The sequence below is a fragment of the Oxyura jamaicensis genome, chromosome 3, assembly GCF_011077185.1.
Source record: "Oxyura jamaicensis isolate SHBP4307 breed ruddy duck chromosome 3, BPBGC_Ojam_1.0, whole genome shotgun sequence".
Lineage (NCBI taxonomy): Eukaryota > Metazoa > Chordata > Aves > Anseriformes > Anatidae > Oxyura > Oxyura jamaicensis.
Genome location: NC_048895.1, coordinates 99130911 through 99158487, shown reverse-complemented (window position 1 = coordinate 99158487; position 27577 = coordinate 99130911). Strand labels below are relative to the sequence as shown.

Here is a 27577-nt window from a genome sequence, read left to right as displayed (position 1 = left end):
CTAAGGAATGCACAACAAAGAAAGTAATTTACTTTAAAGGATGCTAAAAATGGGCTGCTGGCATGCCCATTAGACCCTATACTCTTGAGTACCAACAAATCAAATTGGTGCTACAAAGGACACCAAGCCTACCTAGAAAAACAATCTTGGAGGGTATGTAGTATGTGAAACCTGCTAAAGCCATTCATGGCAGTCTGTCTTTCCTGCTGATAGAATAAGCCAGTACCACAGCATGAATGCCCTGCAGAGGGACCCAGACAGGTTTGATCAATGGGGAGAGGCCAATGGGACGAGGTTCAACATGGTTAAGTGCTGGGTCCTGCAATTTGGCCACAACAACCCTGTGCCGCGCTACAAGCTTGGGGCAGAGTGGCTGGAAAGCTGTGCAGAGGAAAAGGATCTGGGGGTGCTGATTAACGCTCACCTGAACATGAGCCAGCAGTTTGCCCAGGTTTCCAAGAAGGCCAACAGCATCCTGGCTTGTATCAGGAATAGTGTAGTCAGCAGGACCAAGAAGGAGATTGTCCCGCTGTACTCGGCTCTGGTGAGGCTGCACCTTGAGTACTGTGTTCAGTTTTGGGCCCCTCACTACAAGAAGTACATCGAGTTGCTTGAGTGTGTGCTGAGAAGAGCAAGGAAAATGGTGAAGGGACTAGAAAACAAGAGTTATGAGGAGTGACTGAAAGAATCGGGGTTGTTTAGTCTGGAGGAGGCTGAGATGAGACCTTATCTACAACTACCTGAAAGCAGGTTGAAGTGAAGAGGGTGTTGGTCTCTTTCCTCAGGTGATGAAGGATAGGACATGAGCAAACAGCCTCAAATTGTGCCAGGGAAGGTTTAGATCGGACAATATAAAGAATCTCTTCATGGAGAGTGTGATTAGGTATTGGAATAGGCTGCCCAGAGAAGTTGTGAAGTCACTGTCCCAGAAGGTATTTAGAAGATGTGTGGGTGTGGCACTTAGGGACTTGTTTTGATGATGGGAGTTGGAAGGTGATGGTTGGACTTGATGATCTGAAGGTCTTCCAACCTATATGATTCTATGTTTTCTTCTGTTGGAAGAAATAAAGAATGCTCAATTCCTTTCCATTCTATCAGTGCCAGCCTGTTTTTGAAGTAGTCTTCTCACTGAAAGGTCAGTGTTCCTGAGCTTTCATCTGAATTTCCCCCTTCCCACTCTACTGTGTTTTGAGGTGAGAGAATTATAAATTTCCACAGTATTTGCAGGATTGATCCTGCAGATTTGCAGATGATCCTGCAGTATTTGCAGGATCATCTAACGTTCTGGTATGTGAGCTAATGGGATTTATAAAACAGCACTCTGATGGTCTCTGTTTCCATTTTCTGTTTCTTCCCTAATAATTTTCAGCATCATATTTCCTTTTCTTGAACTGTTGTTTTCATGGAATCATCAAGTGTAGCTTAAGATCTTGTCTGTGAGTAGTAATCATTGGTTCTAGGCCCACCATTTTATTTGGAAAGTTTGGATTGTTTTCTCCATGTACATATATTACTTTTACATGCATTAGGTCTAAATTTTAATAGCCATTCATGGACTGATGATAGGTCCTTCTGCTGTTCTTCTTAGCCAGACTTTGTCAAAATAGATGAATATGATAAGCTGCATTTTATCATCTCATTGTTCACCCCCCTTCTACTTATGAATACATTGAACAATGCAGAACCCATGACAGATCTTTGGAACTCTTCAGGTGAACTTCCTCCCTATGAAAATTTACTATTTATTGCTAACTTCTCTTCATATGATCATCTGGACTGTGTAGGATATTTGCTTTCCAGCTGCTTCAAAAGATTATCATTGGGAATTTGGACTATGGTCAGTCCAAATGGTCAGTTTATTTGTTCTGCTAAAACATTTTGGAAGGCCAGGAAGGTGATTTGTATCTGTGGACCACTTACTGTTGCTGTTTAAACCCACATTTCAAAATCATGGTTTTAAGTGTTCTGTTTTCCCATTTTTGCTGACACATAGTTTCAGTGCTTCTGCTCTTACTCAGTTTTTCCAAACAACAACAAAACTAAAAGTGATGAGTTATATTATTTTGCATCATTGCTTTGGGGAATTTACAGGCATGAGGGACATTGAAAAGAATAAGAAATTTATGAATTGCAGAGGTAAACAAGGGATTACTCACTGGAAAGAGTAAGAAATAGATGATTGGACATGAGTGAAAATACTCTTTCTGTCCTAATTCCCAGCGAAGACTGGTGGAAAAACAACAGGGAGGTGCCTATCCCATGCATCATCAGAAGGGGCTGTATCCAAGACACAAGGAGAAGGGTGAATGTCTCATCTAACGTTCTGGTAAACACATGCCTAAGAGAAAAATATGACTAATAAATATTCCAACCTCCTCCATTTTTCTGAGTAGCTCTTACTGAGTTATCTCCCAGGTGAGGTCAGTGCTCATTAGGAGGTAAGATGGGGGTGTCATTAGCAAGCAGAACACTTAGAATAGAACAGAATAGTTCAGTTGGAAGGAACCTTCAAAGACCATCAAGTCAAACTGCCAGACCTCTCAGGGCTAACCAAAAGTTAAATCATATTAATGAGGGCATTGTTCAAAAGCCTCTTGAACACTGAGAGGCATGGGGCATCAACCACCTCTCTAGGAAGCCTGTTACAGTGTTTGACAACCCTCACAGTAAAGAAACTTTTCTGAATGTGCAGTCAGGACCTCCCCTGGTGCAACTTTGTGCCATTCTTGCGTGTAAGTTGGCCATTTAGATATTAAATAAACATTATGCTGTCCATGTGTGGATTGGCTTGTAAAGAAACTAAGTTTAAATTAAAGCATTGGAAGTCTAGCAGAAATAAAGCAGAAAGTATAGCTGACAAAGACGAGAACAGAGCTCAGGGTAAAGACAGAAGGAAGCTGTGGAAAGAAACACCATAATGTAATAGAAGAAATTGTTCTTGCTATTATGAAATGAAAAAATAACAAACAACTATTCAGAAAATAACAAAAGAAGAAGAGAAATAGTGTGTAATGTGCACAATTGCACAATTTTTTATTCTCTGAATTACAAAATGTCCTTTTACAGGAAAATTTTACTCTGTAATGGATAAAATGAAAATGTTAAATTAATATTTCTGGCCCCAATCTTATTTTGAACAATGGAAAAACAAACTGTAAATTTACACTCATCTTGATTCATCTCTCAAAATGGTGTTTGTTTCAGTTACTTCAGTTGGATTCATATTTGGAGATTCAAAGATTATTGTAGTTTGTTTACAGTATTATTCCCCACTTCATAGAGTATTTTGTGATCAAAACACTCTAGCTCTTATCTTACAAATGTGAGCTTATGCTTAGCTTTTTATACCTGAGTAAATGCCCAGGCTTCTGACTCTTCCTGGGCCTGGATATTTGCTGCATCTCTTTCTGGCAAGTCAGACTATGTGTTTATGTCCTCATAGGCTATGACTTCACCTTACAGAAAAGGTCAATTTATAAAGGTGACATTTAAAAAGATGTATTGCACAAGCTAAGTATTTATAGTTGCTTATCTTTCTGGAGAACTTTATACAAATAAGTTAATATTTTAAAAACTTGTGTGATGTACTTGCTTATACATATACATGCTACACATATAGCGTGTATATGTATGTATATGCACATACCAGAATAAAATGGAAGCAATTGAGCCAAATTGTCTTTATCATTTGTTCTGTTTTGGATTTGATGAAAACAAAACCAAAATAGCTTTTCAGGCTTTATTACTGTAAAGATGGTCAGAGTTTCAAGGCAATCCACAGAGATAGTGCAATGAGGGCTGGCTGAGCTGGAATAGACTTACTCAAATATTTCCTTTTTCTTCCTTTTGCTTATCTGGCTGGTGGATTTTGTATTTATTTATTTATGTATTTTTGGCATAGAATTTATTACTGTTGCTAATGAGTGTCAAGTGATTTTTTTTAAAGAAAAATAAACAAATGTTTGATTTATTGTAAATAACATAGATTCAAGCCTCTTGAGAAAGATACAAGGGAGAGATCAGTGTGGGCTCTCAGCTTCCTCTCTTTTTGTTTAATTTCTATTTACATGTACGAGTCACTTGCAGCAAAGACTGGGGCATTAAAAAGCTTGTGCAGTTCCTGGCATGGCTTCTTGAAACTGGTGAAAGCTTGTAGAATGAACGCTGTAAAATTTGGTGTTCTGTGTTTTTTTTTTTTTCCTTTTATTTTTTTCTCCTGAGTTTTATTAAGCAAAACAACAAGTATATTTATTTAACTCCAAAATGAGTTTTAATGGCTGTGACATGGCTTCCTTTTTTGGTGTGATCTGTTCCTTGGACTTTCAGATCTTTTATTCTCTTTCCAGTTACCACTCCCCAGATCTTTCTTGTTTAAGCATTCTTTCCCCTTAAATCACCTATTACAACACTCTGCTCATTGCCTGGCTGCTCTCGAAAAGGAAAACAATATTACTTTGTACACAAGAGTAATGACTGCTTTTGGCAAGCAGGATCATGACTGCTAAGTGCCAGCATTGCATTAGCCAGACTCATGGATTCAGTAGCCTTTTATTTGCTATTTGGCTGCCAGTTTCCCTTATAGGAGATAAAATATAGCATAAGCAAGTCTATGCTTGCTTCAGCTTATCTGAGGGTCTGGAGAACAAGTCTTACGAGGAGCAGCTGAGGGAGCTGGGACTGTTTAGCCTGGAGAAGAGGAGGCTCAGGGGCAACCTTATCGCACTCTACAGGTACCTGAAAGGAGGCGGTAGCGAGGTGGGGGTTGGTCTATTCTCCCAAGTGCCTGGTGACAGGACGAGGGGGAATGGGCTAAAATTGTGCCAGGGAGGTTTAGGTTGGATATTAGGAAAAACTTCTTTACTGAAAGGGTTGTTAGGCACTGGAATAGGCTGCCCAGGGAAGTGGTTGAGTCACCATCCCTGGAGGTCTTTAAAAGACGTTTAGATGTAGAGCTTAGGGGTTTAGTGGAGGACTTGTTAGTGTTATGTCAGAGGTTGGACTCGCTGATCTCGGAGGTCTCTTCCAACCTAGACTATTCTGTGATTCTGTGACCTCCAGGCAGTATAAGCATCATAGCTAGGGCAACAGGAAATTCTGTGCAGGTTTTCAGACTTCTCAACATAGTTAAATTCAAAGGATTGTAGACTCTGTCCAAGGTCCACTGTGCTCTACAGAAGGTAAATATTTTGTCTCTTCATGATTTTGATCAGCCATTTGTATATAAAATCACACTTTCGTCGTCTGATGTTGGATTCTGTTTCATGCTTGATTCAGCAAACCCATCATCAATATTCTGATCTTTAAAGCAGGTCTCTGAATTGAAGTCTTATAATGTTTTAATAGTAAGAAAACATTTTTTCTCAATTTTTCAAAAATATTTTTGAAAAAAAAGTATTTTTGAAAAAAGACCAGACAGCAGTGTGTGGTCTGGTTCACAGGTAACTCTAGTCAACCTGTCAAAAATAAACAAATAAATAAATAAATACATTGTCTATCTCCCTATACTGTCTGCCCAGATAATGCAAAAAGCTGGAGCAGTAGTGTGGTGGTGTGGTATGTGCATGCAAAACACATAGAGTGATTATTCACTGCTGGGAGGCTGCCTATCACAGCAAGGTGCCTTTTAGGGGATATGTTGTCACTGTTCAGTTTGGGGATAACGATTGTAATTTGAGTTCAAGAGAAAGGTTTTAGTTTGGTGGCATTTTGATAAACTTTCTCTGGGAAACTTGAGAAGTAGGAGTATTTTAGGGTATTTTTTCAAGACAAAAACTGAGGTTTTTGACTTGGGTAACATTTTCACTCTCTGTATGAGAAGACCCAGACATTTGCTTTCAAGTGCCAGAAATGGGCAGGAAGAAATGAGAAGCTGTGACAGGATGCCAAGTGCAATGAGAACAGTGTGATTATGGGAACAGGTGGTTTGCTCCAGCCAGATTCAAGTCATTAATTTGTTGATTCAATTTTCTTAGCCTAGGTGAAGGTTTAGTAATTATAATAGCACCCAGGTAGGGGTAGAATTAGCTGAAGTAAATCAAGTAAAATGTTCGCTTATTAGATGTCTATGTATAGATAAAGCAAGTTTTACGTGTAGATTGAAGGCATAGCTATCAGGAATGTAAATGATTACTATTGGGCTTGCTATAAGGAGCTTTCTTTGAATAGAAAGATTTGTGTTTCCCTCTGCTCTCCCAGAGGCTCACCCAGCATTGCTCTCTGGCTCAGCTCCGGCCAGGTCTCTTTTGGAGCTGTCTTTAGCTGGTTCTGATCTTACATGGGGCAATTTCTGGGCTCTGCTCACCAAACCCTTGCAATGTAAACCCAATACAAATATAATTTCCTTAAATATAAAAATATCTTACTTTTACTTACTGGCTTTTGCAGGCTGACTTTGCTTTGAAAAGATCCTTATTTTTTCACAGGGATATTTCATATTTCAGGTGTCAATCTTCTGGACAGTATAAACAAACAAATGAAAAATCTTGCAAAACAAGCAGATGATTTGGGTGGAACTTATTTATTTTAATTTTGAACTTTGGAAATAATTGAACGTGATGGTAGATGTCCATAAATTATATTATTTTTAAGCTCTGGGCCAACATACAAGAAATTTCGAATGGCATCAGGATTTGAAAAAAATTGTGAATGCCTCCTTGGATTAAAAAAAAAATAAATCTTGTTTTGGTTGGTGTCTCTTTGGCTTCATAAATCTGGTGTTTTTAACTGCATATCTGCAAAGCTTCAGTGGGTCGGAAAGAAAATGTCCATTCAGCACAAGCTTGTCTTTAGCCCTATGTCTGGACATGGGAAGGGTCTGTCCCTCTGGAGACCAGAGCAAGGGTATGAGCGGGCAGAGCCTCAGGAGGAAAGATTTCAGCCACATCAGTGATGTAGTAGCACAACATCTGATGGCTGAGGAAATTTTACCAGTAGAAATTTATGTGTTTAAGAGATTAAGTGCTGGGTTTGTGGCTTGGACTTTTCAGCATTTTAAATTCTACTTAAGGTGTCTAAGTGCTTTTGGAAATCCCAATCTTAAATTGACATCTGTATGCCTCTGTATTAGAGGATATATTTGTCCCTCTGACCAGTCTTACTGCAATGGTACTTCAGCTGGTATGTACCTGTGTGATTTGTTTGAATTTTCTCTTTGGTGGTTTGGGAACTTTTGCATCATTTTTAACTTATAAAATAGGGATGATACCTCTTTGCAGTTAAACACAAAACAAAACCAAACTGAAAACAAAAACAAAAGAAAAAAAAAAGAAAAGAAAAGAAACAATACCACAGAATCATCCTATGAGAGGTTCTTAAGTTTGTTTTGGGTGCTGGCTGCCATCAGTAGTTGCTCATTTCTGTCCTTTGTCTTCTTAGTTGGTTTGTGGAATTAGTTGAAAAATAAACAAGCAAAAACATATGTGGCTTCACTCTGAATCATTTCCCTGATCTTTGTGTGCTGTGATACCTGTGAACAATGGTAATAGCCCCAGTGAAGAGGTGGCCTGGAAAGGAGCAAGAGGAAAGGAACTCCTTCATCCACTGCTGCCACTGAGGGAAGCTGTTAACTGGTCCCTAAGGCTGTTCTTTGTCACCAAAATAGTCCTGACCTCAGGGAAAACCTTAAAAATAAGCCAGCTTTGGAAAACAACTTGGAGAGCCATGTACAAGCAGAGAGAGGGACAGGAATCATAAGTGGCACTGCTGAGGATTTCCTTGCTGAAGAGGTCCCATCCGGTGTTGCCTCCTTGCTACCAGCTCAGTGCTTCCTCATGCCTGCTGCCCTCACCTGGGAACAGCAAATTTATTGCTTTGGAAATGTCTACAGCTTTGACTTTCCCAAATTCATTTTTAATCAATACTATTCCCATCTATTCAGTTATCATGCTCAGTATTTTTTACGTGGATATTTGAAAACATCTGCTTATTTTAAAATTCAGGTTGATGTTTAAATTAGGTGTATTTCTACTATTTTCACTCTATTTTTTTTTCAAGAATAATAAAAGTTTTAACTTTTTTCCTTTTGTTGCACATGAATGTGGTTGAAAACATTTTTCTTTCTGTTTGAACACCAGTAAAGATTCATTGGAAGCTCAAGGCTCTCAATGAGAGCACTGAATTAGCTATGTTTTTCAAGACAGTGCGTGAGGTTGCTCCTCTCGTGGCCCAAGTGATACTTATATCATCTTAGTGATAGTTGGTTTGTAACTGGTAAAGGACGAAGAAAACAAGGATGTAAATTGAAATGTGTTCAAAATGGAAACATTGGCTTGAATTACAACTTCAAAATGGCATTAAACTGTGAAGGCTTCAGTAGCACAGAGTGTATTCTATCTAATACCTTCACCTATATTCAGAAATTAACTTTTTTGCCTTAGGAATAACATCTAAAAACAATTTTTATCTAACTTTTTTCCTTTTTTTCTGGTATCTTTAGGACTTTGTTAAAGTGAAGAAATAATTACAGAAATATAAAAGAAAAATATTTTTAATTAGTAGTTGACTTAGTAGTGGCAACGTTAGAACTGCAAGAAGGGTGCATCATTTAAGACAAATGTCATCTCCTGAGACCATTGTAATGTAGAAAAACTAACAAAGACATACAAAACTAGTAACACTGATTTGGAAATTTCAGACACATCTATAGTTTGCAGGTACTGAGAGGTAAAATGAGGTATGTGTTGATTGATTCTATGTATTGAGGAATATGATAAAACATATTAAATGCAATATTTCTTATTAATATTTTATTTATCTTGACACATTCTGTAACATGGCTTGTTCCCTGATGATTAGGAAACACAAGTGGGAAATGGGTAGTTGTGGAAAATGACAAGTAGCTCTAAAATTGTTTTAAAGGTTTTGTTGTTGTTGTTGTTATTAGAATTTTGGTATAGGTGTTAGGATGGACATAGAAAGAAGAAAAATAAAGGAAACGTCTCTATTTCCAGAGATTCCCTTCCCTAAAAGCTGCTCCATTGGTTATTTTACAGTTACAGGTCTTCCTCTAATGGTAATTCCCAGTGCTCTTTGTAGGCAGAAAACAACTTCTCTCCTCCTCAGAGGGAGGAACATACAGATGCCTGTATTGAGGTTGTCTGCACTGATGAGGAATGAGGAGGCCTAACGCAGCCCCAACACTCCTGGTTCTTGCTCAGAGTTTGCCTGGCCAGGAGCAGGAGGAGTGAGGCAGAACAAGAAAATTGCTAACTTATCTACTCTGGCAGCCTGTCATTAGCCTCAGGAAGCAGACAATTCAATCCCAAGAGCTGCAGCTTTCTCAGTGAGCTGACCTGTGATTTTCCATTAAGTGGAAGGAAGAGCTGTTGCTTTGTCAGATACCAGGAAAGCAATCTACAGCCAACTGACAGAATACTTGCATTTGGTTTTCTGATCTTTATGCTTTTCATAGGAATAGTAAAATGTCCTTTGTTTCCATAACAACAAGCATCCAGATAAATTCTAAAAACACCTCTGAGTCTGTTTGTACACAATATGACTATCACTATATTAGAAATTACTGGAAAGTACTTAACAGTTGGAAATATGTTCTGATAAAATCTGCATTTTAGGGAGGGAGGAGTGACTCATGGATTTATGATGAATGAAGCCTTTTGAGCTAGATTTAGATGTTAGATTTAGTTGCAGTGCTTCCTTCAGTTTTCCACATCCTTTGGCTTGACATGGATCTTGTATTAAAAGACTTTTTGAATTGAAGGAGACAAAATAGACATTCTTTAGGAAAGTCATTGGTATTGTAGATACTGAACATTATTTGATGGTATAATGACCATAATCCAAGATCACAGGACTGCATCAGCGAAGCTGCCTTCCCTGATGAAAGAAAAGTGCAGAAAATGCGCTGACAGGAAAAATCACACTTCCTGCGCATATTTTTTAGTTTACCTGCCATTTGTTACATCTCTCAGCTCTCACTTACGTCCACATTTTCAGCCGTAAGACCTGCTGACACTCGGAGCTGATTGCCCTCTGCCCATGGCCTGGGTACCCTTGTAAGGGTACGTGCGTGTTTTCTTCTATGACTATGAACACTCAGTAGCTTGTAATGCATCTGCATCCGTTTTCCTGACGGGAAAGAAAGAATTAATCCCCCACAGAGCAAAATCAGAAAAACCCTTGTTACAAAGGATTGGAAGTATATTTTCCTGCCCAATATTTTTTGGTGTTTTAGGATATATATATTTAAAATTAATTTATTTTTGTTATTCTTTAAGAACTACTGAAAAAAAAAATGTATGAACTTCAGTTCTTAACTCCTTTGGATGTACTTTAAGAAAAAATAGGCAATGCTGCATCTCACAGCTTTTTAATTCCAGTGAATGGAATATGAAGAAAAACCCATTCAAGCTGGAAGGAAGGTCCGACTGTCCCATTTTTAACAGTGAACAAAGTTAACTACCAGAATGACTTTCTTTAGGTTCTCACTTGATTTATGGTCTTTTTGAATCACAGTTTTATATTTTTCTCAAAGGCATAGATCAGCGCTGTCAGAAATAATTGTCTTATGACAGGAACTTCTCTACTGTTCTGGGACACGTCCTGTGTGGGAAGTCAGAGGATGATAATGCTTCTTTCTGGCTTTCAGTTCTTTCCTCTGAGAATACCAGTATTTCATAGATAAAGAATTTAGACTTAAGCATGCTTGTGAGAAAGAAAAGTGCAAAAACATTATTTTGCACAATGGTAGATGTGAGAACAAATGTTTTTATATGATCATAATGTAAAAGCGCTATTTTTGTGTTTTTTTTCACTGTAATAATTTAGATGACTATTAACTACAAAACAATATTGCGGCACTTATGTCAGTGATTTCTGCTATGCTATACACTTCCCTCTTTATTAGTGTCTTCTTTAGTGTACAGTAGAGGAGAAACTTTTTTTTGATTGAGAAGTACATTAGAAACAGAGCAGATATTGAGAAAGAAACTGAAAAGCTCTCTCTAATCCTCTAATTTTTTTTCAATTCATCAATATCTCTTTGCAATACTGATTATGCCAACCATCAGTTCATTCTTCACTTGATCCAAGACCTTATCCATCTAGTGTTTATTTCAATGCAGCATCATGCACAGATATTCTGGCCAATTTTATTGGGCATGGCATAAGCACAGGGCAAGAAAGCAGCCCTTTCCAGAGGATATTTGTGTCAAAAATAATCATCCATGAGTCATGACTGTACTATCAATAACCTTTTACATTGTTTGGTTTTAGAAACAGGTACCCCTGAGAGCACTAAAAATAGATTTTACCCTTTCTTGTTATTTCTTCAAGATGCACAAATAACATTACCTCTAGCCATACTCCTAAATCTCCCACTCTTCTGTATCTCTCTCTTTTTTTTTTTTTTTTTCCTTAAAATTAGTATGAGAATTAGAAACAATTATAAAATAGAACTTATATGTTCAAAATACAGTGTTTCTGGAGCAGATGGATTTTGGAAAACTCTGAAAGTAAATAAGACACAGATCATGCCAAGTAAAATTTCTATGTGTAATTCATGTAAATTAAGCCTATGTGCCTAAAACTTTGAACCAGCAAATCCCGCTTGAGTCTTATTAATGGTACTGCATAGCTGGTTGGAAAAATTGGCAACAAAGGCAGTGAAGGGATCTACAGACTTAGTAAGACAATACTGTATTGCATTTCATTGAGTTCACATTTAAATGTTTTCCTTTCAAGTCTAATGGCAAAATAATTGTTAGTTAAAACAAATCCTCAGCTCTTGGAGAAGGCTAGATCATGAGCTTTCCACTCACCAAAACTGCACCTGATACGTATATTTTTTAAGACTTAAACTTGAAAGTCCCTTTCAACAAATCTTACCTATTTAACCCAATCAGGCATTATTTAAATAATAATAATAATAAGATCATCGACATATATTTTTAAATATTTTGTAAGCATGGTTTTATGATCAAGGTGAGTACTGCCAAATCTTCTCTGTCCAATTCTACAAATTTCAATGTATTTATGATTCAGCTATTCACTTTTCTTACTAGAATTATGGTATCCTAAATATTACTGACTGTAATAGACACTTACCATGCAAGAATTATGTTTTAGTTCTCTGTGTAAAAGTGCAGTGGCTTTATTTTATGTGCTGAATGGTGATGTACAGATAATAAAATCTCTCAATGCAAGTTAGAGAAAAACATGTACTATATGTAGTAATTAGGCTGGGGTAGAATTCATAGAGAAAATGAATTGCCAAGAAAAGGAGAACAATGTAATTTTCTTTCTAAAAGAATCACTAAGGTCAAATCTTAAAATCAGACAAAAAAATGTCTTGGTTCCTATGGAATTCTAGAAAATGGCATGCTGCTAGTAGTGAGGATTAATGTAAGTAGTGCTATAGCTGAAAGTGGGTTTGGATTTTATTTTTTTAAAGTGGAGGACTTCTCTCTGTTTGTTCAACAGAGTGACACATTTTTTACAGGGCAGTAGTTAAAGCAGCATTAAAGTGCCATTGACATCATCCAGTTACTGCTCTGACTTGATTATATAACCTCTTTTGTGCAATTTTCATGCTCTGCTCTGTTTGAATGTTTTTACTATGCTGATGGCTGTTTTTCATTTCCTGCTGGGATGACCTTGAATAAAAAAAGAATAAGAATAAAGTAGACATAAGCAATGTAGTCTTGCTGGCATTTGCAGTTCTTTTGTTCTGTGTTGAGAAACAGTAGTTTGGCATTTATGGTATAGGCTATTTCTGCTGGGTTGTAATTAATCTTCAGCTATTAGAAGAAAATAATGTTTCTCTTATTTCATTCTTTTGAATTTGCCACTGGTGATGTGATCCACTTATGACAATTCCTACCTTTTTAAAACATCTAAAGAGAGGTAAACAAATGGTCAATGCAATAGTCATTCTTTAAATTAAATTATTAATTTAACCTATTAAACCAAATAGATTGAATAATTTAATATTTATTTCATTTTTTAAATTGTTTCCTCTTTCAGAAAAGGAGAAGGAAAATAACTGGTTTGTGCTTTTTTTTTTTTTTTTCCTTTCTCGATTCAGTGTATATGCAGCTGATGGAATTATTATTTTTCTGTTTTGGATTTTCTTATTGGTGCTGATTAGCCACACTTAATAGATGAATAAGTGAATATATGGGCTTTCACACCTAGATCTCTTTCAGACTTTTTATATCTCTGAGTTTCAGAGAGATTATAGTAACAAGGACACCATTGTTTGAAAGCATTTTGCATTATTCCCACTGATTCTTATCAATCCAAATCCACCATCTCCTTTTAATTTCTCAGATTAAAGTGATAAACTTTATATTACTATGAAGTTTACAAACGCTTCCAGAGGAAGAGATTTAGCTTTAAACAATTTTCACTGGAGATTTTAAAGTGTCTGCCTTTGGGGTGGGGTTTTGCTATAGGGCTTGTACTTTTATGGTCTAAACTTCACATTTGAGAGCTTCCAGGTTTTAAGATACTTAGGAGAGTAGTATTTTTCTAGATATTTCCATTTTGCTGCTGTGGTGATTATGCTTCTCTTGTACTGAGGAAATATCTCTGACCTGGCAGGGATTTGAATTTGAAAACTTTCAAGTCCTAAATCAATGCTAAAGTACCATTTAATCTGTGAAATGATGTAAGGTACTTACCTTCACTGCTAATGAAGATTCAAGATTTAATTTCATTTTCAGTGTTTTTGTTGTTGTAGTTTTTGTTTTGTTTGTTTGTTTTCTTTTGTTTTCTAATGAAGATAATAGAAGTCATTAATGTGTCAATATCATGTTTCAAACAGCAGCTGTTCTTGGAGAAACCTGGTAGTTCTACTTTTTTTTTGGAACTGATGTTTTTGTTTGATTGTTTGTTTCACTAAGTATAATTGCTGTGCAGTGTTTCTTAGAGTAAGTAAAGTAATATTTTTTTTCATTTTTGGACAAGAAAAAATTATGAAAAATGCTGGTAAATTCCAAATGATTAAAGGGATCTTCTACAGGTTGGAAGTAGAGGTGATGTGGAACAGCAGGTCTACCCAAAAGTGTTAAAAAAGGTAGTGTCTCATGTCACAGAATTATTTGAAGTTAGTACAAACCATGCTTTGTTAGTCCTCCTTAGCCTCAACACTGAACAATAACAAATAAATGTATTATTCAAAAATTATTCTCTCATCTGCGAGGGAAATAGGGCTTATAGCCTAGGTTTACATTCTTCTTTATCAAAATCAGGAGAGCTGTAAACAGATGATGAAATTACACATCATGCTTAAAAGTTTCCGCTTGAATATAGAGAAGTTCTCTCAAGCATTCTGTAACAGTAGAACAAAAAGTGACAAAAATAAACTCAGTTTTATCCCTTACATTAGCCCAATATTTTGACATTATTTGGGAGGTATTTTGGTGATTTCAGTTATTAAAATTGAAATCTATATTTATATTATGTTTTGTAATCTTACTGTTATACCTAGCAATGAGCCTTCGGTTTAATTTTTGCTTTGGTTTCCATCCTGCACCCAGGAGGATGGACTATCAAAGTTCTGAATGTTTTCAGCTGTCTTTGCAGTTATTAAATGTTTTATGTTATGAAATGTTAATGTTCTAAGGCTTTTGTATTGAGGTTCAAGTGCACTGTAATTAATTCATGGAACACTGTATAAAAAAGATGTGTATAACCTATAACAATGGAAAGAATACTTGTAGTTTTGATATGAGATTTGAAATCTTTCTAATCTCACCATTTGTCTCAGATGTGAGTGTGAGATATAGAGTTCTTTGCTAATGCCCTGCAGATGGATTGCATACATACACAATGGCACAAGATATGTTTTAAAGTAAATTATCACGATACATTGTTTTTATATCCATAAATTGGATAAGAATTGGCCAACTATGTTTGTATATATATTTAGAGAGATATCTATGAATGAAGCAATAGTTTAACAGGTTATTTTTTACTTTTCCTTTCTTATTAAAGATCTTAATATGATTTTGCATCATGATCACTTTATTTCTGACATGAATTAAAAATGAAAAACATGAAAAATCTTTCCCAACATACTCTGTATACAGCTGTTAAGGGATCTTAAGGAAATCCCTCGTGGCTAGTGAAGTGCCGGGTAGGTAGTCTGTAGGCTGAGATGAAAAGGTCATGGCTGGGGTGGAGCAGGAGGAGAGCCGGTGCTCTCCTTCCCATTGCGTCCTTCATCAGGAAATTGCCTGTTTGCCCTATTTGCCCCGTTTGGGGAAACTCCTTTTGTATGAGCTGCTGCTTAGTGAGTGCTTATTACCTGGCAGCAAATAGGTTACCAACAGTGACCGGGGGGAGGGGGGGACGGGGAGGGGGGGACGGGGACGGGGACAGGGACGGACTTGTTTTGATGTTGAATATCCACAACTGGTTGCCAAGCCTGCCACATTTTGAAGCATGTAATGAGAGTACATAACATGTTGACAGCCCTGCTTTTAATCAGTTTTATTTAGAACAGTTCTTTTTGTTGTTGTTTTAGTTTGAGGAAAAAACAGCACCTTTAAAAGTCAAATATATGCCAAAAGGAATCTGAAGTAGGATTATTAAAGTACACCAAGTCTCTTCTTTTAAAAAACTAATGAAATGTAGAGCCTTAACTCTCTGCCCAGAATGTTGTTTTGCAATAATCACAAAACAAAAGGATAAACAAAAACTACTTGGTGTGGATTTTGTGTTTAAAAAAACAAACAAACAAAAAAAACCTTTTTAAAAAAGTTTCAGTTGTAATTTCAGTGTATGGTTTGTTCTGAATAAAAGCAGTTCTTTCTTAGTGAGGGATTCCTGTATTTCAGACAGAGTCTAATAACAAACTTTCTAAATTGGCTTTTCTTGTAAGTTGCTTGATTTTTAAGTTCAGTATATTTCAAAGCTGCATAGCTCACTGTATATTCTATTGTGTGATTTTCATGCTCCAAATATTCTTTAATGCATTTCAGTATATATTGCTGTATTCTATAAAATACTTTTTATAAACTTCCAATGCATTTACATGCCTGAATTTTGTCTTGCTCATTAGAATGTATTAACAGAGAACGCAGTTTTCATTATTGTGTACTGCCAGGGCAGTGGAGTGCTAAGAGCTCCCATGGGAAAATTAGTTTATATATGACAGTAGGAGCTGCATAATATTATTTATATATTTCAAAGTTTTCATCTTGTTTAATTAGATAAAAATACTGTTAAAAGTTATTTCTGATTGCTAATTTGGAACTATTATTAGACTACTGTTGTTAAAAATAGGCTCCTTCAAATAAGGAATTTATCAAAGTTTATTTTCATCCAGACAAAAAGTATCTGCAGCCCAACTTGTTTGCTTATTAATACAAGCTCTTAGTCACACAAAAAAGAAAAATACATGGTGTTAAAATTTAACATTTCACAAAGAAAGTGCAAACCAGAGCCATCATTTCAGATAGTTCAGCAAATTTAGAAGTTAGATACACATCATTCACCATTTTGTGTCATACAAAACCAACTTTTTATTTAGGGCTATTCTTTCATTTTGCATTTATTTATATGGCATACAACTAGATCTTACAGATTTGCATTAAAACATTTAGCAAGGGAAGCCTGCTAAACAGCTGCTTGTTGCACTCCTTTTGCTGCATGCTGTTTGGCATCTGCATCTGCAAGCAGAGCCATGGGACCCAGCCTGCTCGCAGGTGCTGGAGCGCGCCTCCAAGGGCGTCCAAGTGCTAAACTGTCAGTGTGCTCCCTGGCACGTTCTTGGCCCCTGCAACCTCCTGCTTACCCGAACATTTCCTGCTCGTGCTCCATGACTTAGCACAGAGCAGATGACACAGGGCCAGGAAAGTAATCCTGGGAGTAGTTGGTTTACGATGCATAGTTGACGTCATTTGTAAATGAGAGCAAAGAGATAACAATATTAGCAAAGCATTTAGGGAGGTCAGGCAGAATTGCCCTGAAGGAAGATGTTTAGGTACTGGAACAGAAGCCCAGACAATTCAATATAAGAAAGTCGCAGTAGCCTCCTTTTCCCTAAAGGTGTTTTTGTGTTGTCTAGGTATAATTTAAAGGAATAAATATTTTCACTGTAAATATGTAATACAGGCAACGACCTGAATTAGGAGGCAGGCATACTAAATTTACAGTTAGTTTTAGATGTTTATCCAAAAAACAATTATAGTATTCTAAAATCCCATGCTGTCATCGTAAGTGCATTATTTTTATTGATTGTTTCATTTATTGTTTTCCTTTCAGTAATAATTGGTAACTGATAAGGAAGGGAAAAAAAAAAAAAAAAAAAAAGTCAAAAACTGAGGTGGACTGCCTCAGGCTACTGCTTCCACCATCCATTGCCATCTGGCAAGTAGCAGGATTTGGACATCAGGATTGATGAGCTCCAAAGCAGATCATACAGCAGGGATTCAGTTGGTTTATAAAAACAAAATGAGGGAAACCCATAAGGGTTCTCATAAATGGAAGCAAATGGACAGGGAACAAGCTTTGGGGAGCAGGAAAGGAGGCAACATGGCTGGGCAGGAACTAGATTGAAAAAGGGGCGAAGAACCTCATCCTGCTGATTAACCACATGATTTCAGCAACACAAAATATACTTCTGGATTTTTAACATCTGTATTGTAATGGCCTTGTTGAATGACTGGTAGTTTTCAGCAGTCCAACACAGTCTTTATTTCTGCCATCATTACTCCAAGGTGACAGGTCCCAGTGCCCTGCTTGCTAGTCAGCTTTTTACTCCTGGTAAGCTTTTTGCTCCCATCCCCTAAAATGCAGTTCTCAAAGCTGATCTTGAACATGGACTATACCATGGTATGTTGACATTTCAGGCCTGAAGAACAGTGCTCCTGTTTTGTATAGTACATGCTTTTTTTACCACTCTGATACAGCATTGTTGGTTGAGGCTTTTTGTTGTTGTTTTTTACCCAAGCCAATAAGACTTGAAAAACTGGTGGCTCTCTGGTAGTTCCCTGTCTCACCGCTGTTCAGTTAATTATTTCCACTTCTCAGGGATTTATAACTTCAGGCTTGTTTCTCATCTCAAACGTCCTCCAGAATATTTTTAGTCACTCCAAACTTGTCAGCATCTGTATGAACCTTACTTTTAACCTTACTTTTTCCTTCTACAATCTTCTTGAAATATTTAATACCTTATGGCAGATTTCTGCCCAGTTCTACTTAATGCAGCCTTTCTGTTCAGTAAGTAATCTTATTCTCTATCTTATTTCTGCCAATTTTGTTTTACACTTGTTTTACAGAAATTTCCTCCAAGCCTTATTTCTCTGGTTTGTTTATATAAATGCCCTGTATCAAAACCCCAAACTAATGTGCATAATGTATACTCTTATTTCCTTATCCATGGTTTATTATCCTGATAGATAAGGAAATTAAGACAGTTTGAAATAAACTGTTCTTGAGAAATCTACAGCGGTCATGAATTAACATTTTTATGTTCTCTGTGTACAATAAATAGCTTATGAAGCATAATTATAACAATTTAGAGAACAAAAAACATTATATTTGTTATTTGAAGCAATTGATAATGTTTGTTCTAAGAATAACAGTGCAATAAGGATGGTGGTTGTGATCTTTCACATTTTACTTACTTCCATTTGATTCCCTTCTGTTTGCTTGCCAGAGATGATGTGGTCCTGCTTTATGCACCTGTCTTTCATGAGGTGCTAGGGAAGATGGCAGACCAGATCTGGTCGTCTTCTTTCCTTGCAGTCCCTCTCTCACTTTTGTGACCTTCCAAGCAAGCCAATTCAATTTGCTAATCAGGCAGAAAATATTTTTTTCTTTTCTTTTCTTTTCTTTTCTTCTTCCTTTTGCATGGGTCCGTTGGTCATCAAAATGAGTTGATTGAATCTCTTTCTGAGCATCTATAACTCCATGTCACTGATTTCTCTTCAGCATCTCACTTGAAAAATCGGAGTTTGCTTCTTGGAGAAATTCTCATTAAGCTATGAATATAGCTGGAAGCTGAAGGTGGTGAAGACATATCAAAAGTTAGGATAAAGTATAATTAAGTAAGAAAATAAATTGCTTCAAGCAACTGGATTTACAGGTTTTAAAAGGAGACCAACAGAAGGCACCTATGCCTCCTTATCCAGAACAGAAGAGTGGAGTAGCTTAGAAGTCTTGAAAGCTGTTTTTTCTTTTTTTTTCTGAGCTTTTTTCTGATCTCATTTTTTTTTTCTAAAGTATTACTCTTTTTATTTACAAGCAGCTTTCAGAATATGAAGACAATTCCATTGAGTGAAATACAAGCCAACATCCCATTACAAGATGCTTCATTGTAGAAGAGAATACCCTTCATGAACACAGGTTTAGCCTAGATGCAGACTTCAGCATTGACTGCTGGGGCTGTATTTGGTAAATCCTCTGCTAAACCCTGTCAAACTAGAATTGTTTTGCTTCTACCTTCATCTACATTTAAGGTTTATGGGTGGAGGCTGGTCACAGCGGTCCCCAAAGACTTGTGCTTAGTTCAGTTTTTCTTATGAAAAAATACATAATTTTTGTTTGTTTGCTTTGCTCTTAATAACATGATTTTTTTTCTTTATTCTACAGAGATCTAAGATTTAATAGGATTAAAGAAATCCAACCTGGAGAATTTAGACGGCTTAAAAACTTGAACACACTGTAAGTTATTTTTCAGCCCTAAGGCCCTTTTCCCTTTTGATTTAATATGGTTAACTTGATACTGTGCCAAATTTACTCACATTTCACAGGTAAGTAGTCTAACAAATTTCAGCTCTAGTATTTACACAGGTGAGGGAAACAAGGTTTAAGTCCAAAGTATTTGAAAGCAAAACCAGATATATGTCTGTTAAAATAAAAAAGGAAAGTATTTGCATCCTAACATTTTATTAACATTAAAACATTCTTTAATTGCAAATAGAAAAAAATACACAACTTTACTGTATCATTGTTTCTAATTTGTGATAAATATTTTAGTTGTAATATCACATATGATTAAATATGTAGTCACAACAAAGCTGTTCAAAGGTTCAGGTGTTCAAATGTGTTGCAGTTACAAAATATTTGATAAGATCTGTTTCTAATGTTTTGATCTTTCTTATTCTAATACCAGCCAGGATGGCAGAATTTGGAAGGTTTTGTTCCTAGTAAGCTTCCTTTTGAGATCTCGGTTACTATGTATGTATGTAAAGAGAAGACCATGTTTTGTAAAAGACATTTTTTATGCATCCATAATGCAATATGGGCATTATAGATTTTTTTTAATTTTTTTTTTACTTAGTGTTTCCTTTGTCATTCCTTCAAACATTACTTTTGAAATGGTTGCAAGCATGTTTCTGATGGATAACTGCACATTTGTGAACACAGACAGTTGTGTCTGTGTGTGATGTGAAGACCTTAGTACACAGAACAACACTAAGAAATATTCAGGGAAAGTTACTTAAATGCACCTGCTAATGACAAATCTTTGATAATGTCAATTTTATCAAATTCAACCATCTGTGTAATTGTGGCACCAGGATTTACATACATACATCTTAGATGTCTACAAAAGCAACATTATTTCAGTTTTTACTTTTTTTTCTAGTTTTTCCAGACTTTTCTCTTGCAAGGCAGTGACTGAGGATCTGTAAACACTTAGCAGTTTTTCTGGTAGCAGTTACTGTTAGCAAAAAAGTCTTTTGTTTTATTTTTTTTTGTTGTTGTTTTCATGCTACATTTACACTGTTACACATTTTTTCATAACTGTTCTTGTATGCTAAATAATTTTTTCTTCGTTTCTTTTTATAGGCTTCTAAACAACAATCAAATTAAAAGAATACCTAGTGGGGCATTTGGAGACCTTGAAAATCTGAAATATCTGTAAGTTAAATGAATGTCACATTTTTGTATCAATACATAACTGAACTTATTCATTGGGAAGCATTTTAATCTGATTTAATATCTGAGGTGATACACTGCTTTGAAAATGAGTGAAATAATTTATGGGGCACGGACAACTGTGAACCTGTTTCTGTAAGTAGGTGATTTGAAATTTGGTAGACTTCAACATCTGTTTGTATGCAGTAGATTTTGAAAGACTTACTAGTTGCTGCTAACTATATGTAACTTAGAAATAAAAGTCAAACAAAATGAAAAACTACCTATATGATTGACCATGAGGTTTATGTCTCCAGGCAACCTGTTTATTTTGAGAATAAAATGTTAAATAAATGTTTTTAACAGTGTATTAGTTATCCAAATAAGCAAAGAGCACCCCAAATTGTTATTTTTATGTGTAAAAAGACTAATGTTGAATAATAACTTGTCATGGATTCTCAGCTGTAGTCTCTGGAGTCTTCCTTATGTAGTGTCACATAGAAAAGTCTCACTCCATTTTCTTGGCATATTGGTCATTGTTAAAGTGCTGTACAGAAAAAAAAATGGTGACTTTGAGATTTCAATGTTTCAGAAACAATTCAATTTAATTTTCCACATAGTTTTTAAGAATGCAGCCTGAATTTACCTCTAAGGGGGTGTAAGAAGAAAGGAAAATAAAAATCACATAAATTTATGCAGGTATATTTCTTGGCTTCCAAAGCTGTTTGATCACATTTCCTGGTCTTATTTTTATATGTGCTGTCTTGCAGCAATAAAGCTGTTTACTCTCTATAGAAATGGAGGAAAGATAATATTGAACAGAGCATCCCTAATAAATTATTAAAGTCCATGATGATCTGTTATTTTTACAAGACATGTTTGTGTGGTCAGTCTGGTGCTTTGTAACTTGAGATACAAACTATTTCGTAGTGGAGTACTTAAAGTCTCCTAATTCAGGATGTCTAGGTTTCTTTCCATAGCCAGCAGCTATGCAGAGATAGCTGTTCTAATTATTGGAATAATCTGTTCAAATTAGTACATTATTTTCACATGCTTGTTTTTGTAAAGCTGTAGTAAATCTGAGATAAAACTGAACTATGCTCTCCAGTTTAATAAAAGACTGAAAAGAGTTAACTGAATTATAATATGCTTGTTTTCATATACTTGTAATACTGTGTATTGAATGATACCTATATTGCTAAGTGGAAGATTTTTTTCTTTTCCTCTTCCCTGTAAGATTTGGAAACAAATGTGGTAGTTCACTGAATTACAGTTAGCTCTTCTTTAAAAACGTTGCCCATTTTTTTAATAGAATTTAAGAGGATATTTTTACCTGTTTTGATGGCTGTGATATAAATGTTCAGCAGGACTGTACAGCCGTAGCATTACAAAAGTGCTGGTACTGGACAGATATCAGCACAGAAGGCTCAAATGTACCAAATGAATACCGTTTAGCTGTGAAAAGTTCAGTTGAGTAAGCACATGCTAAGTGTATTCTATGGAACAAAGGAAACAAAACAGACTTTTTCCCAATAGCATCAACTGAAGTAGAAATTAGGGGGAGAGACTATATTATTTCCACAAAGTTATAATATTATTTCCACAAAGTTACAATATTGTTTGGAATCGAATGTTATGTAGCCATATTATCCAGAATAATTGTAGGTTTGGGTAGAGTGATCCTATGGATATTTGCAAACACAACTTGTATTCTTCTATTTCATAAAATGAGATTATTAGTCCATGGTGTTACACGTGTCCTTATGAGAACTGAAGTACTGGGTGGCAGATGGTTTTGAAAATTTAGGCTTCACAGTCTCGAGAAAGTCTGTCATTTCTCAATGGCTTTGATTTAGTGAAATATATTTATTAACACTTACATACATTTATATGTATAAAATAATTGCAAATATATACTGCTATATAAAATATGCAAGTATAAAACATAATACAGCATATATGATAAAAATTTAAAAAGCCAATCTATGAGAGACGTCAGGGCCCATTCCTGTGTATTTACTGCAGATCAGTTTTAGCTTTCAGACAAAACTTTTTCAAGGAAACCCCAAATAAGCCTCAGAATTGTCAAATGCTTTTTTGTACTGTTTTTGAAACTGAGCTTATAGCTTTATGAGGTGTGTCTATTATCAGAATTATCTGTCTGGAGAAAAAATTGTAAAAGTTGGTCCTTTAATTATAAAAACAACACTATTCACATAAGATTTGGGGTGCTTTTTTTTAAGGATTATTTGCTTTCTTTTTCTTTATGCAATTGAAATTTTTGCTGTTATATAAACATGTTCTGAAGTTCTATAGACATAAGTTTTTCATGATCTTGCTGTGCTGTTTGTGGTAATAATTTGTCTGAATCCATATACCAAAAGTTGGAAAGTAATATATGTCATTATCCTTGTTTTGCTATGAAACCAAGAGGTTTGTTTCTGCCTTTCTTTCTTATTTCATGTACCTTAGTAATGGCAATCTGGTTCTTTAGAAAGGATGAAAAAAGCATTAGTATCTTGGACCTCATCCATAACATAGTTTCTTTCTGCACTTTAGTAATTCTGTATAATGTTTTAGTTCCCCCTTCTGCAAAGGACAATGTAAACACTACTGTATAAAATAAACCTCTAAAAAGTTGTATTAGTATGAGCAATACAATTGGTAACGTTTGTAATTTGTTGCTGCTGCATATACAAGCATGTTGTTGCATGATGTATATGGTACACTGAATATATTTAATTGACTTTCTGTGACTCATTCAGTTTACTGAACAACTTAATGCTTATTCAGTTAACTGAGTTAGTTGTTATTGAAAGAGGAGAAAGAAAAACTACCCAGCCTTTTAATATAGCTGTAGGCAGGTTTGTGGAAACTGTGTAAGATCCTTCACGATCCTGAAAGTCAACAGTTTATTCTCCAAGACAGAGGACAATTGGGAATTGAAGGAATATGCTTTTGACGTATAAGATGTTAGGACATCTGCGATCAGTAGTGGTAAGAGTGAGGTTAAGACAAAAAAAAAGAAAGGATTTGGGGAGGAGATATTGAAAAATGTAAAATATAGGTTAGCAATTACAAAGAGCTTTTCAGGTAAAGAGAATGTATTTTACTGAGCAGTAAACTAGAAGCTAGTGTGAAGGAAGTGATAGAAATCATAGAATGGTGTAGGTTGGAAAGGACCTTAAAGATCACCTGGTTCCAACCCTCTGCTACGGGCACAGCCACCACTAGACCACGCTGCTCAAAGCCCTGTTCAACCTGGCCTTGAACACTTACAGGGATGGGGCATCCACAGCTCCTCTGGGCAACCTGTTCCAGTGATTCACCACCCTCACAGTAAAGGATTTCTTACTAATTATCTAATCCAAAACTACCTCTTTTAGTTTAGAGCCATTACCCTTTGTCCTATCACTACGATCCCTAAAAAAGAGCCCCTCCCCAGCTTTCTTGTAGGCCTCATTTAGGTACTGGAAGGTCTCCCCCAATCCTTCCCTTCTTTGGGCTGAACAACCCCAACCCCCTTAGCCCCTTTTCATAAGAGAGGTGCTCCAGCTCTCTAATCATCTTTGTGGACCTCCTCTGGACTCATTCTAATACTTCCTTGTCCTTCTTGTGCTGGAGGCCCCAGAGCTGGGTGCAGGACTCCAAGTGAGGTATCACAAGAACAGAGTGTGTGTGGGGGGGAAATCACCTCCCTCGCCCTGCTGGCCATGCTTCTTTTGATGCAGCCCAGGATACACTTGGCTTTTTGGGCTGCAAGCACACATTGCTGGCTCATGTTGAGCTTCTCATCAATCAGCATCCCCAAGTCCTTCTCATCAGGGCTGTTCTCAATCCATTCTCAAGTTGTATTTGTGCTTGGGATTGCCCCAATCAAAATGCAGGACCTTGCACTTGGCCTTGTTGAACCTCATGAAGTTTGCACAGGCCCTCCTCTCAAGCTTGTCCAGGTCCCTCTGGATGGCATCACTTCCCCCCAGCATGTCGACAGCTTGGTGTCATCAGTAAACTTGCTGAGGGTGCACTCAATTTCACTGTTCATGTCATTGACAAATATGTTAAACGGTGTCTGTCCCAGTACTAACCCCTGAGGAACATTGCTCCTCAATGATCTTCACCTGGACACTAAGCTGTTGACCACAACTCTTTGACTTGACCATCCAGCCGATTTCTTACCCACATAGTGCTCCATCCATCAAGTCCATGTCTATCCAATTTAGAGATAAGGATATCATGGGGGACAGTTTCAAAAATAAAAATGGAGAATAAAAACTATTTTGGCAACACTATTGAGGCATGTTCATTTAATAAAAAATGGAAAGGTCAGAAATCAGACATGATTAAGTGGCACTATGCAAATAGTAAATGGGAATTGAGACTGTATGGAACATATCAATTTTGGAAATACCAAGAGGGAACATGCAGCAAGATTTCTTTTGCATTGGTGAATGAAGCAATAGTGCAAAATAGAAGATACATTGTAGGTTTGCCAAACTGCAGATTCGCTTACATCACCCTTCCGAAAATCACATTATATCACATGTGCTTCTGTGCCTTCTACCATTTCTGCTATCACGGCCATGTACTTTTTCTATTCAACACCTCCCATTATTCCTGATTTCATTTCTCTGCACTTCATGCTGACATGACTTTTTATACAGTCCATAAAAAAGTAATAATTTTTTTCTCAGAGAGGATCTAACAGATTTTTATATATATATAAAAAAAAGGAACAACAACAACAACAACAACAAAACTTTTTTTTTTTTTTTTTAATTTTCTGATAACTGATTACCTATTTGTCTGTTCATTTCCCAAGTCTATGATCAGTAAGTGGCCACTATCAGCTTTGCTTGCATTTCTGGAGAGCTATTTTTTTGTGAACCCTTCTGAAAACACTAATAATTGCCAGAAAATAATTTAATATCCAAACAGAAGATATTCCCTTGTCATCTTTATCCACTGTTTATTCATCCTCTAAAGAACTCCAATGATTTAGCTGAACTCCAATGATCAAGCTTTTAGGTAAATCAAATAATAAATGACTTTGTGCCTAATATTACTTTAAATCTGCTAATTACTTTAAATTTAATATTACTTTAAATTCTGCTAATGTGATAAAAATAATAATAATAATTTTCATTTTATTTTTGAATTAAAATTAGTGCAATGTTTGCAAAGTTTCCCTAGTTAGGCAAAGCAGCATTTTAGAAAGACATAAATATTTTTGGAGTGCTACTTAGCTGAATTTTGTGTTCTGCCACCTCTCTCCTCATTAGGTTAGTCTATTTTTTGTCTTTCTGTTAATACTTTCAGGGAAACATCTACACAACTAAATGAAAGTGTGGTTATCGTATGTCACAGGACATATATATATTTTTGTAGTCTTGGGGTTGCTGAGGTTTCTCTGTGGCTGGGGGACATGCTGGACTGAGGTCAGTTGACTACTGCATTGAGGGTTTTCTGATCAACATGGAAAAAAATTGTAGTTTAAAGCTGAATCCTGAATAAAGTCCCACCACTAGGGCTTGATAAGAGCTCCAAATGTGGACAAAAAAGTACGGTGGACATAAGTACAGTGGTAAATATCTGAAAAACTGCAAAGTCATTATCCCAGTCTTTCGCTAACTGACCTTTGTTCTTCACTCTGCCTTACTTGGCCTCCAGAAAAATAAATGAAAATTGCAGCAGTGATTCTAATAAAACTTTTTTTTTTTTTTTTTTTTTTGAGGGGGGTCAGATTCATTCTATTTCTTGAATAAAATTCATCAAATGCAAATGCAAAATGTAAATGTCAAGACGCCTTTAGATGTCAAGGCATCTAAAATCAGTCTGGTTCCTCTTTCTGACCAGAAGTTTAGGATTCAGAGGAATAAGGAATTTCCAAACTGCTAGACAGGGTATATTAAGAATGGTAAATAGCACTTTGGCTGTTCAGTCATTTACATTTTCTAAGGAGTGAGAAGAAATGGTGTATATAAAATACTCACTGCAGAAAAAGGTAGGAATTTAATATTGTATAGATAGGAAAATTAAAGAGATACAAAGTCATAATGACTATGCAATATTACTCACTCTCAAATGAGTTGGTGAATCTTACACTAATCTAAACACACATTTGAATGAAAACTTATGAAAGTTTTTAGTTTTTGTGTTGTTTTTTTTTTTTTTTTTCCCCACATAAAATAAAAACTAATCCCACATCCAAAATAAACCTGATATACCCATTCTCTTTCTTTTCAAATGAATTTCTAACTTTTTATAGCCATTTCAGTTGACGGTATTTTTTTCTTCTGGTTTAATTTGTTCTGACTTTTGGACATTTTAAAAACCTCACAATTTTTGCTTGATAGTTATTCTGTCACTCGAGGAGCTGTACTTTTTTTTTGTTCAGATGCATGTCTATGGTAATTGAGAACTCTTGAACTCTTGAGAACTATTGATTTATTATTGTGTTCAGATCTTGTCAAGTGGAAAACTTCAGACTCAAGGGAAAGACACTACATTGTCCCCCAATGTTGTCTTGAGGTACCATCATATATCTACAACTTTATATTTTGTTAAGGCCTATTGTAAAGTGTTGGCCTTCAAGTCAGTGTAAAAGCTGCCACCAGCTCCAGCAGGGCAAGCATTTTATCTGTTGCTTTAATCATAGAATGGCTTGGGTTGGAAGGGGCCTTAAAGATAATCTAGTTCCGAAGAAGTTTGCGGTGTTTCCAGTAAGTAACCAAAAGCTGTAACAATAGAA

General features: G+C 36.1%; 1 protein-coding gene across 2 annotated transcripts in view; it reads left to right on the top strand.

The window, feature by feature from the left end:
- PXDN (peroxidasin) overlaps positions 1–27577 on the top strand; it is an 82869-nt gene that overhangs the window by 5682 nt on the left and 49610 nt on the right. For both annotated transcript variants that reach the window (XM_035321239.1, XM_035321237.1), the window contains exons 2-3: positions 19558–19629; positions 20758–20829. In XM_035321239.1, coding sequence (XP_035177130.1) covers positions 19558–19629; positions 20758–20829 — 144 coding nt within the window. The remainder of the gene's footprint in view (positions 1–19557; positions 19630–20757; positions 20830–27577) is intronic.